We start from the raw sequence: 12,962 nt of genomic DNA on the forward strand, positions 1-12,962 counted from the left end.
AACTTACCACTTTATACGCAAACTCGGCATGTAACTTCTGACTCATTTAAGTCCACCTACAAAGTTTACGCCATTATTTATTATTACTATTTTAAAACTAAGAAAATACACGCGTATAATTATCCCGATTTTAAAGTCTTTCGTCCACCTGGGATGCTTCTGAAACAATACTGAAGAAGTCATATGCTGATTTTGCATGCAATTCCTTGTATGATCCAACTCATTAATATGTGTTTTGACAGAACTTGCTGCGTTAATATGACCAACCAAGTCTATCTGGTTTATTATGTTATAAGTTATAAAGTTGAATGTATTGGTCGGACGTCAAACCAATGCAAAAGTGCTCAGATGCCCTATTTCATCACACCTGAATAGGGGAAATGCACATCTGCAGGGTCGATCCTCTTTTAACTCCTCCTAGTTAGATGCTTGCTCGGTAGTGCAGTCAGATTACCGTAGGGGACGTCAAATACAACCACGTCTCTCTCTATCTGACACTGAAAACTGCCTGTGGAAAGATCTGAAGAGAACAAAAGAAAAAGCAATGCGAGATGGGAAACAACTGAACGCGCAGATATAAGTTCACTTCTGCAGAGACCTCGAGCCTAGATCGCATTTTCCTGCGTTAGTTGAATCTTACACGGGACAGTTTTTAAAGAAAAATTTTGAAGTCACAGTTATGGTTGCTTAATAATTGGGGGTATCTTTAATTCTTTCAATTCCAAGTTCTGAGGATTTTCTGTACCATTGGGATGATTTGATTCAGGATAATCTATCGGGAAAACATCGAGGAGAAAAGTTAAGGACCGAATTCTCGAGCACTTTTCCAGCGTTTTTGGAATCTGTATTTTCGCGCAGGAATGTTACCGAGACTGCACACGTTACCGCGGCTACTGACGCTCGCCCTCACAGCCGTATTTCTGGTACAAAGTGGGACAAGTGACAAGAAAGTCAGACCGGAGGTAAAGACCGACCGACTTATTTTTTTAATTTCGTGCATTGCGTTTGTGAATATACTGATGTTTCTACGTGTCAGGATTTCCTTCAAAAACTGCCTTATCAGTTCATAATACAGTCAGAAATTTAACTGGGTGTCAGATGAAGATTCCGACTATATAAATGTCAGGGTAAACAGATCAGGATTGAGGCAGTGCATTCAAGTCCTGAAGCCACATTTAGCCATAGATTGTTAGTTATTAAGGTCAAAATTCTGTGTGTGTTCAGCATCTACAGCATTACGACATCACCAGATTGACAGATTTGACTTGAAGGTGGGAAATACATTTACATTACACCGGCTTTGTTTATACTGTAGTCCACCAGAAATAGGCCTGCACGTGAATGACGGGGTAATAAGAACTAATACTTGGTTTTCAGAAGGCTTTGGTGTCTCTGTCACAAGCTCAAGCCAGGGAGTCTGAAAAGCATACACTAGAAAGAAAACAGAATCAGAGGGAGGTTCCGAGGCAAATAATCTATCTCTCACACTCCTTCACATGTCTGAGATGGTTGACAGATGTAACCAAGGCTAGTGTGGAAAAAAAGTATTCTTCAGGATTTGTGTCTCTTGAGAGTTGCGTGACCACAAGGAATGGTCACAATAAAGATGCAAAACAGACAATTCAGTTTTATTGAACTTATATAAGAAGTTGCACCTTTTGTTTTTCCAATGTTTTTTGTCTCAATCCTTAAGAAATTATGGATTTTATTCTTTAGCTTCTTTACAAACAAATTGTCTCATTTTAGTATTGATTCGACTTATTTTGAGTCTGCAACAAAGACGAGCTCTGCTGTCTTTCAGCGTTTGCTGTTGTTACAGATGCTGTTGGTTTAAAATGCAACAAAAGAAAAAAATACAGTTCAGCCATATTCCTTATGGAAAACAGCTGGGTATTGCACCACAACCCTCTACCCCTCCCCCTCCCCAGCCGAGAGATGATGCATTTGTTTAAGGAGCATTACAGATGTCAAAGCATCTTCTCTGCTGAGAGACTCTGCTGAATAATGTGTAGGTTCTCTTTTCACCGTACAATTTGCATTAAATATAAATGTAGTGATTCATGTTGGGGAAATTATACTTAAAAAAATGTTTTTATCTGTTTACAAAATCTGTTTGCGATGTTTGCTTGTCTGGATTGTTCAAAAAGTGTAATGTTGTTCAGAAGTGTATATGAATGACATGTAATCATCTGGAACAGCTGCAATAGACCATCACTTTCTGCTGATTAATAGTAAACGTTAAAGGGGTCATAGGACACGGCTAAAACAAATATTATTGTTTGTTTTAGATGTAATGCAATGTGTATACATGATTCCGATGTAACGGAACTTTTACCATATTTGGAGCATCGGGTTTTAAAGCAATTGTACTGACAGGTACGCCCACCTTACTTGCGAATAACTTTGGGCGGTCTTAGTCAAATCATACCACAAACTGACGTAAATTTGTGGGGGTGTGGTTACACACAAGGCGTTTCAGGTTGATCTAGGTGATCGTTCGCTTTTAGATAGAATGCATCTTTTGTTCCGTCACTTACATTTTCGCAATTTTACGTGTCTAATGCAAACACTTATAACACACCAGAGACACAGCAAAACACATATTCACATCATATGACCTCTTTAACTTCAATTTCACACAAAAATCACAAGTTGTTATTGTTGATACTCGGTGGAAGTCTGTTATCATGGTAGTAGTTCTGGTGTTCAGGAAAATGGGTCAGTGATCTGATTCTACAGATGTAGATGCTCAGTGAGACCCGGGCGCTAATGTCTAAAACGTTCAGTTTTTTCCATTGGCACAGACCAAAGGGAACGACTGACTCAGTCCTTCTGTCGTGCATAAACTCACCTCTGCCCTCCTTTTTCTTCCTTTTCTTTGTTGTAATATTTTGTAACATTTTAATCGCTAGGATTCTCACTCAGGGTTTGTTTTATAAAAAAAATCGACCTTTCTCTCTCTCTCTCTCTCTCTCTACAACTTTTCTCTTTTAGGGGGAGCATTTTTTCAGCTGTAAAAATCATAAAAGCTCTTTTTTCTTAGTCTGGAAAGCTTGCAGAAAGCAATAGTTTCTGCAGATGATATATCAGTGAGAGCAGTTGTAATGCTGTTGTCTTTTAAAGGAATGGTTCACCTTCAAAATGCAAATTCTGTCATCATTTAGCCACCCTGTTGTCTTTAAGGTTGCAACACAGCAAGACCAATGACATTATGTTTCTTAGAATCAGCCATCCCAGAAAGTAGCCTGTTGCAAAATATCAGGATATTTGTTTTGAATCAGTCCCAGAATCTTAAGAGGTTGAATTTTGTGTTTCTGAATGTGTTGTAGTGTGTGCTAACCTTGCTGTCATCTGTGGCGGTGAAGTCATAGCACGTAATGATGCTCAGAACCCTTGCAGTTCGCAGGTCAGTCACTATCACTGAGTTAATAGCTAGTGTTGAAGATCCCAAGAAAGAAACTGTTCCCAGCCCTGTGTTTAATGGCAGGTTTGGCCGTGATCATTACTCAACGCTTTCCCAGACAGACTGCGAGTCAGTAAACTTATTAAAGGCTACCTGTCTGTGCATGGTAAACGCTGACGCATGGCCACACAGTCGCTCGCTCTTCCTCAGTAAGGGGAACTGCCGAGGGCTTCTAAATAGAACCTTTGACGTCCACTGCTGGGAGATCCAGGGCAGTAGAGCATGCTGGGATTTCTGGCAGTAGTCAGAGACCTGAGGCTTCTAGGAAGAAAGAAAAGTGGCCTTCAGAGGGAGTATGAGAGAGAGAGGGGGAAAGAGTTAAGAAAGTGTTTTTACAAAATTGGGGTGCGTCACCACAGTGGAGCCACCACACACAGAGAGCACTCATGAAGAAGGAGGAACTGTGGGAAGGATAGAGAAATACGGAGCAGGGGTGACCAGGTTAACACTGCACTTGATGCATGATCCATATTTATACTTTCTCAACCGATATGGCTAATGTAGACCACTCCCTCTGGAAAATCTACAATGTGAATGGCCCAGTGTGAAGCTCTAAACGATTTACTATATACAGAACTGTGAAATTGCCTCTGGGTTGGATTGTCTGATCGGTGGAGTGCTGCGATACTAATGGTGACATTAAAGCATGTATTAAAAGCAGATGAGGTGTGATCAGCATAGAGTTAGTACAAGTTAAGCTGTGTTGCTATATGAACATGGTGAGGCTTTATTTTCAGCCACTGTAAATCTGTTCTCTGGCCGTCTTTCCTGATTTCTTTCTGTAGCATCTATGCTACACCCAACGCTCAATAAATCCTAAAGGTTTTAAAAGGGAAAAAAAAGAGAAAGACTGGTAGGAGAAAAACTGTTTGAGGTCTGAGGTCACATGGATTACCGACAAACTGCTTGTAAGTTTGCTGACACTCTTTGTGGTTAAAATGGAGACACTGGTTGTCTGATCCTTCAAATTAGACATATACTCACGCTGTATAGACCACAGTGACTCTGAACCTATAACCTTTCTGCTCAGCGATTAGGCCACAAACACCTGCACAGCTTTAAAACGCTAGAATAATGTGCTGCAACTTAAAGGGTCAGTTCACCCAAATTGAAAATTCTTTCGTTATTTCACACCCGTATGACTATCTTCTGCAGAACACAAAAGATGATATTTGTATCTTAATACTGGTAACCGAACAATGGCGGTTTCCATTCACTTCCATTGTGTGTGGACACAAAACCAATGCAAGTCAATGGACAACGTTGTTCGATTACCAACATTCATCAAAATATATTCTTTTGTGTTTTGCAAAAGTCATACAGATGTGACAAGAGGGTAAGTAAATGATGACCGAATTATCATTTTTGGGTGAACTATCTTTAACTAAAACATCACTTCAACATAGACATTCGCCGTCTATTTTTACAGAAATAAATATAACACCTAGAAATGGATGGGACTTTTTCCTCCCACACAGTGGAAACTTTCTGCTTAAGAAAGAGAGTAGAAGGCTTTGTTTGAGTTCAATTGTAAATGCTTTAATTTATATAATTCTATAATTATTTCTATATAACTATTAAAGATATTTAACAACACAGTAACATTCTAGTTTGACTTGACGTGTGTATCAAATATCTATAATTAGTTCAGGCATTAACCACTCTGAGTTCTCTCTTTCACACAACAAAAAAAAGACTTTATGAAGACGATGAAACTGGATTTCCCGTGTTTATATATTTTATCTATTTTATTCGCTGTTGGTTCTCATTTTACCTTTGTACTTTCGTGATCTGTGTTTATTTTTGTAAGACCGCGGAAAAACTGATTGAACTCAGTCAGTCGGGCAGGTCTTCCTCCCACACACCTTTCAGACCAGTGATGATGTCACATCCATTTACATCCACTGACCACATAAAACAAATGACTACACACTAAGCCTAATACTGCAACTTAAAGAAACCTTTTTAATTACAAAGAAAAAAGTTTATTTATATAACGATTTCCTTCGAAGACAAAACCAGCTATGCCAGCAGTTTCTTTCCTTCAAAGTTTGGGTAGGTTGTAAAGACAGACACAATTCTCGGACACACGCACACTCTTTCCCACAAAAGTGTAACCAGGTCTCGAGCACATACATACACATCTTATGTTTACACTGCGGTTCTGCACTAATGTGTGTTGACTTTGGCAGTTTTGTGTTTAATTTCATTTTTATGAACTCAGACAGCAGTATGTCATGATGATTTGATGCTGTGCTGAGACATTTGGGACAATACGTACACAAACAGACCTTCATTTCTCTGAGGTCACCTAATCACCAACGACAGCAGCTAAATTTGTGCAGTTTCATGCTTTGACAGATTTTCTAAAGAACAGTGTCTGTGTGTATATACAATATTACATTAATTTGTTTTGACGTTGAGTTCATTTTAATGATGATGAGAAACTTGTCAGTATGTTTGTATTGTGCATTAACAATGGAGCATTTGTTCTGTCAGGTGTGGCTCCAGCAGTATGGGTATCTCCCTCCTGGTGATGTTCGGGCTCAGGCTATCCGTTCTCCAAAATCCATCATTTCCGCAATATCGGCCATGCAGAAGTTCTACGGCCTCACTGTGACCGGATCTATGGACCAGTCTACTATCACGTAAGTCTTGCTTACCTTTGAACTGGACCTATGCTCTTCTATAAATTATATTGTCTAAACTGTTAAAACACTGACCTGAGGATGATGTTAATAGTCGAGCGAGGGATTAATGTCTCGAATGGATGTGACCTTGCCAGGGCAATGGAGCGGCCAAGGTGTGGTGTTCCGGATAAATTTGGCTCTGAACTGAAGAGCAACCTAAGAAAGAAACGCTACGTCATCCAGGGGCTAAAATGGGACAAAAGAGAGATCACATTCAGGTATGGAGGTATTTTAGCGAGAACGTTTATTTATACAAAGTTATAAATACATACAGTACATTGCATATCAAATTCCAGTGAACGATTGATTCGGAGAATGTTCATGAACTTCCTCAAAACCTATATAAAACAGAATGATTATCAAATCCAAAATAAAAACAGGAACGTCTGCTTTTTCAAAATTAGAGGGAATTAGCAGATCTCATTCTATTTAAAAGGTTTTTTAAAGGCGCACTAGAGTTTATCTAACCTATAAACTCATTTATGTTTCTGCATTTTCTCATTTCTCAGTATTCAGAACTACACACCCAAAGTTGGTGAAAAGGCCACACATGAGGCCATCAGAAAGGCGTTTAAGGTCTGGGAGGCTGTGACGCCCCTGAAGTTCCGCGAAATTCCATTTAGTCAAATCAAAGGCAAGGTGGACAAGTATGCGGATATCATGCTCTTTTTCGCGGAAGGCTTTCATGAAGACAGCACCCCGTTCGATGGCGAGGGGGGCTTCCTGGCCCACGCATACTTCCCTGGTCACGGCATCGGAGGTGATACCCATTTTGACGCAGCAGAGCCGTGGACAACAGGCAACGTTGACCAGGGAGGTGAGCAAAGAGTAGAGTACAATATGTTCATTGGCTGAATAAACTATAGTTAAAGTGTGTGCGTGTACATTTTGTGTTTTGTAATTTCATTATCGTCTCTCTTTTCCTTTTATTCAGGCAATGATGTGTTTTTGGTGGCAGTGCATGAATTGGGTCATGCTCTTGGTTTGGAACACTCCGGAGATCCCTCTGCCATCATGGCTCCGTTTTACCAGTGGATGGACACTGAGAACTTTGTTCTGCCTGATGATGACAGAAGGGGAATTCAGCAAATATATGGTAGTCAGTTGAAAAATGAATATTGTGTATCATTTGAATGTACAATAATACTCACCCCATGGCTTTTTCGGCAGGCGCTGGCTCTGCTAAACCCCCTAAACCACCAGCACCTCGGCCTCCCACTCCCAAACCAGATCGCCCTTCATTTGGCCCCGACATATGTGAGGGACACTTTGACACCATTGCAATTCTGAGGGGAGAGATGTTCGCCTTCAAAGTATGCCACCTCTCTGTCTTGACTCTTAGTATGTTCGTGATTGTGATTTTTATGTTTTTAATATTAACACACCTATGTTCTCTCACAGGAAAAGTGGTTCTGGAGAATTCGTGATGGTAAACCTCAACAGGGGTATCCCATGCCCATTGGACACTTCTGGAAGGGATTGCCTCCCTCTATCAATGCAGCCTACGAACGTTCTGATGGAAAATTTGTTTTCTTCAAGGGTGCGCCCATCGTTTGCATTTCCACCTCAGTGAAGTCAGTATTTCTCACATTGATCAAAAATAATAATGTTTATTTTTCTCCAGGGGATAAGTACTGGGTGTTTAGCGAGGCCAAAATGGAGGAAGGTTATCCAAAAACCTTCAAGGAGCTTGGCACAGGCCTTCCTAGAGACAAACTGGACGCAGCTGTTTTCTACACGCCCACTGGCAACACTTACTTCTTTAGAGGAGCCAAGTACGATCTTAGTGCTACCTCTCATTAGTCAGTATCTTATCGTTTTTTTTGTTAACTTGTGATTCTCTTTTATTGTCTCCTCTGCTGCTCTCGATTTTGCCTGAATCTCAGTTATTACCGTTTCAATGAGGACAGCAGGTCAGTGGATCCGGAGTATCCCAGACCCATCAGTGTATGGACAGGAGTACCAGATAACATCAAAGGAGCCATGATGAGTGAGGACAGAGGTACAGGAACATTTGAGATGCGCTTGATTAATGAAACAAAAGATTATTTAGTTGTAGCTAGGGGATGTTGGCTCATGCAGCAACACATCATTGAGGCCTTGAGCACCTTTTTGGAATTTAAAAATACATGGGATAATACATATTAAACCTAATGCAGTATTAAAACATAAAACTGCTGATATGCAACTGCAAAACGATACAAAATGGAAGCTGCATACTGAAATAAAGAATAAGGTGCTTTGTCGCAGCTAGTTGCTATTTTGTGGGGGGCAGGGTTTTGCCAAATTTATGATGCATTACAGTTAAACACCATTTACTGAGATAACTTTACCCCTTTTGCTCTTTACCCCAATCCTTCAGCCCACACTTACTTCTATAAAGCCAATAAGTACTGGAAGTATAACAATGAACAGCTGAAGGTGGAGCCGGGCTACCCCAAATCAGTTCTCACTGATTGGATGGGCTGTGAAGGGGAGGAGCCCAAGAAGCGAACCGGGAATGGGGAAGTGATCTTCATTGAGGTGGACGAGTCAGAGGGTGCAGCCATGGGAAGGGCTACAGTCATTGTGATCCCTCTCTTTCTTCTGGCCTGTGTGCTTGTCACTTTAGGAGCTCTGCTTTTCTTCCGCCGCTACGGCACCCCTCGACGCCTCCTCTACTGCCACCGCTCTCTGCTCGATAAAGTTTAAAGACAGACAAAGTCACAGAAAGGAAGAGAAAAAGGAGAAAGATACAAGGGATACAAATTGATGACTTTGGGAGAGGTGTCTAATGGGACATATTGTGTGTTAGGGTGGAGTGAAAACGAATGTCACTTTTAAAGGTCCACGAGGGGTAGAGATGACAGAATTAAGGAAAGGATGTGTATTGTACTTTTTTTCTATTTACCTGTACGTCTTTTCCATTAATAAAACGAAAAAGCAATACGGAAGGGAGAAACAAACTGATATCCCCTCTCTGTTTCTATGGTTACCCTTTAAAACTGCAGTGAAATGCACTTTTTTAGTCTTCTTTCCTATATATAATCCCTCCTTTATCTTCTTTGACAATCTCCCTCTCCAGAACCTAACTCGACACCAGCTGTTTGATTGACATCTTTAAAATAATTGTTCTTCATCTCACTTGAATTTTCTTCATGAACTCGGAAACCTGCGTTTCACATAGATGCAATGGAAACCTCCAGTTCCCCCAAAGTCACACTGTCACCTCGCACACTTTATTCCCAAAGACAAGGATAGATTTTGACCTTTCACAGATCAGTGTATGCACAAAGTATGGCTCAACTGTAGAGACCTGCTGTATGTGAAAGGTCAAAGGTTAAATATCAACGTTCAGGGAGAGAGAAGTCGACTCAGCTATTAAAGTAGGCCAGTTTCTGATTACACCTAAAGAGCAGACCAACTCAAAATACTATTGTATGTGACATTGTGCTATGATTCATGATATTTCATTAATGATTTGCATTGTTATTCTAACTATGGTTATTATTATTATTGTTCTCCATGTGTAATCTGTAAATTGTCATTTCAGGTCCTGCTGGACACAGGCGGAATGTGACTTATTTCAAATTTGCTTCCAATGTCAGGTTTTAGAAATCAGGTTTAGAGAGGCTGGAGGTGAGATTGTCTCATTTTAGTGAGAGAAAAGAATAAAGAATTATTTATAAACAGTAATGGTGCTATGGGTTTTCTGTAATTGAACTTCATCAGCATTGGACGTTTCTTAATTAGTCAACAATGATAATGGTAATGATATTTATAATGATAATTGTAAAGGAATGAGATTTTGCTTGTTTTATACTTTTTGTACCTGGAAATGAAAATTAAATAAAAACCTTTTTAACTTGATTCCCATTTTCTTGGAAATAAAATCTTGCAATTGAGTGATGTGTTAAAGGGATAGTTCATCCAAAAAGGACAAATCTATCATTCTGTATACATTTCTTTGTTCCAATGAACACAGAAAGATAATTGGATACATTTTCAGTTCTGGCCAGGGACATCCTTCACAACCATTTAGTAGGAAAACAATATTGTATTTTTTGTTCTGTTGAACACACAATGAGATATTTTAAAGAATAAAGAAAACAAAGAGTTCTCGGACACCTTAAACTATCATTTAAGTCTTCCTAATATGTTTGTCAATGATGTCCCGGAACTGAAAATACTAACATTCTTCCAAACATCTTCTTCTGTGTTTAGGAACTATCCCTTTAAATGATTGATATAGTTCTATTGAAAGTGTCTTGGTTGTGTATATGGGTTTATGGGTTTAAACAAGTGCATTATCTAATGTTAACTTTTTAAGTAATCTAATATTAACATATTATTAACTTAAAGAAACTTGAGTGCACACTCCTGTAACAAAAAACATATAACCTTAACATATAAATGTATAATGACTTCCTTAGTTGTTAATTTGCGCAGGTTTTGCACAAAGTTCTTTTAAGTACAATATATTTTGTAATGTTTTTTACGCTGTTTTTTAAAGGAAATTTCACTTTTTTGCAAGTGTTTACACCGTGTTTTAAGTGAAGATTACTTAAAAAAAACTGCAAAATTTGCACAAATAACAAAATTGTTTTGTAAATCTTACTAGTTGCTGTTTACAGTGCAGGACAGCATGTGTCTGTACTCAGAGAGACATGCCTATACTTAGGAGTATGGGTGGGAACATCATTTTTTCAAAGTGTGTTAAAACTGTTCTAACAGAGTGAGACAGAAAACAGCCCTCTGCCATTTCTGCTTCCCACTCTCTCCCCTCTCCCCATTTATCCACACAGCAAGATTATTGCATTTTATGAGGATTTTAAATGACACCCTAACCACAAACATCTCTGTGCTGTTTTTCCAGCCCCCTCCCCTTTAAATCCTTTTCTTTTTCTCCTCACATTGGCATAGTTTCACCATGTGGTGTGTTCAGAGTATATTTACCAGATGCCGGTTCATCATATTAAAGGATGACACGATGGGTCTCATTCCTCATGATTAGATTATTGTTTCTTTCGTTTGTTTGTCTCTCTCTCTCTCTCTCTCTCTCTCTCTCTCTCTCTCTCTCTCACTCTCTCTCTCTCTCTCTCTCTCTCTCTCTCTGACACACTACCCAATGAAACACTTGTGGTTTCTCTGTCTGCAAAAGCATCCGTTTTTTATTTTGTGAGAGCATCAATTAGGGTGTTCAGACAGGTTTTATTACGTATTACATTTAATGTGTTAAAGAATAAATATGTTTGATATATTATAATGTTAATACATTGGCCTTAGGCCTAAGGAAGGACAGTTGAGGACAGGAAGTCTGGTTCTGGCAGAGGTGGTGTGGGAGAGCTCTGGCAGTCATCTTCACTGTGCTTGGTTCTTGTCTGGTGGGGTGGCCAGTGAAAAAGTACACATACGCCCACACACACACGCACACGCACACGCACACATACACATACACACACACACACACACTGAGCTGGCGAAACGGACGTGGCCTGAACAGCTGCTTGCAATTGAGACTGTGTGTATGTGTTACAGTGTTTTGTGTAACCTACATACAGCACACATTCTCCCTGAGAGATGAAAAGAAGGACTGAAGAAGGTAGGAGAGGAGCTAGAAAGCAGATGGAGAAGTCGGAGAAGTCGTCAAGCATGGTGAAATGGAAAAACCTTCTGGAATTCTTGAATATGATTGGTAATTTGTGGCAGGTCAAGTTTTTTATGTAGGCAATTTTTCACGCAACTGTATATTTAACACTGTCTCTGTTGTTTATTACATAACACAAATACGTGATTCAATTAATTGTTTACTGTTTATTGTCTTTTTCTTATTATGTGAAATATTGTACAGTTAGTGTTAGCACTTTCTTGCTCTCGCTCTTTCTAACATCTGTACTAAAGCCAGAAGTTTATTGCTTAATCCAAAAGCCTGTTAAAACCTAAACACCAAAATACTGTAAATGGAGCTTTGTCATATCCTGTTGAGAACCCTTCCAATATTCACCTTAGCTCACAAATCTGCAATCCACACACTCCATATACACCTTCATCTTCGTTTTTTTAAAAAGGGCCGAACAGTCACTTCATATTTAGTTCTTCCCCTTAAACCTTTCTGTCCTCTGCTCACTCTCTTCCCTTTGTGCACTCAAAGCAACATCTGGAACTCATTCTGTGAAAAACCAAAACAACACGAAGGAGGGACAGAGTGAGAGAGAGATGGAGATGGGGAAACATCAGCTGGTGAAATTACATTGAAAGAAAGACCAGGAAAAGAAAATGAAAACTCAAAAGCAAGAATGATTGTGTCTTAATACTTTGAACTATACGTGTGTCTTAATACTTTGAACTATACATGTATATGAAAACAGGGGTTTTATTAGGTTTAACAGGGCATATTTATATGTAACAATAATAAAATAGAAGATTATTTTCTTCAGTGGTGGTGTGAGAAAAAACGAAAGTGTGTTTGGTTTCCATTGTGTTTGTTAGCTTTCAACATCTTAACCAAAACAGTCTTATAGTGCAGACGACAAAAAATGTTGAACCTGCTCCAGCGTCCAGTAAAACACCAGAGGAAAAAATCTGCAGTTCAGCAACTGGGGCCATAATTATGGAGAGAGGCTGCTGAAATCAGCAAGAAGGCCAGTATGTCTCTGAAAAAGTAAGAGAGAGAGAGAGAGAGAGAGAGAGAGAGAGAGAGAGAGAGAGAGAGAGAGAGAGCTATTTTTTTACATTTCTACATTTGATCTTTTATGTTTTTCTGTAATGCCCATTTGAATTTCGGTCTCTTTGATGTCACTATAAGAAAGAATCAAGCAGTGACAACCAAT

General features: G+C 39.3%; 1 protein-coding gene across 1 annotated transcript; it reads left to right on the plus strand.

The window, feature by feature from the left end:
• The first annotated feature begins 438 nt into the window (after nt 1-438).
• mmp14a (matrix metallopeptidase 14a (membrane-inserted)) lies at nt 439-10,001 on the plus strand. Its single transcript, XM_079455550.1, has 10 exons — nt 439-962; nt 5,963-6,111; nt 6,249-6,371; nt 6,663-6,970; nt 7,088-7,249; nt 7,324-7,466; nt 7,555-7,693; nt 7,778-7,928; nt 8,040-8,155; nt 8,516-10,001. Exons 1-10 carry the CDS (start codon nt 861-863, stop codon nt 8,842-8,844), a joined length of 1,722 nt encoding a protein of 573 aa, XP_079311676.1. The 5' UTR covers nt 439-860; the 3' UTR covers nt 8,845-10,001.
• The last annotated feature ends 2,961 nt before the right edge of the window (nt 10,002-12,962 follow it).

This window comes from Barbatula barbatula (genome assembly GCF_947034865.1).
Source record: "Barbatula barbatula genome assembly, chromosome: 1".
Taxonomy (NCBI): Eukaryota; Metazoa; Chordata; class Actinopteri; order Cypriniformes; family Nemacheilidae; genus Barbatula; species Barbatula barbatula.

Excerpts from the sequence above, each read along its gene's own strand:
- mmp14a (XM_079455550.1), top strand. The coding sequence starts at position 861 with ATGTTACCGAGACTGCACACGTTACCGCGGCTACTGACGCTCGCCCTC. Across the intron at positions 6,971-7,087 it reads AGGCAACGTTGACCAGGGAG|GCAATGATGTGTTTTTGGTG; the intron begins GTGAGCAAAGAG and ends CCTTTTATTCAG. Across the intron at positions 7,694-7,777 it reads AAAATTTGTTTTCTTCAAGG|GGGATAAGTACTGGGTGTTT; the intron begins GTGCGCCCATCG and ends ATTTTTCTCCAG.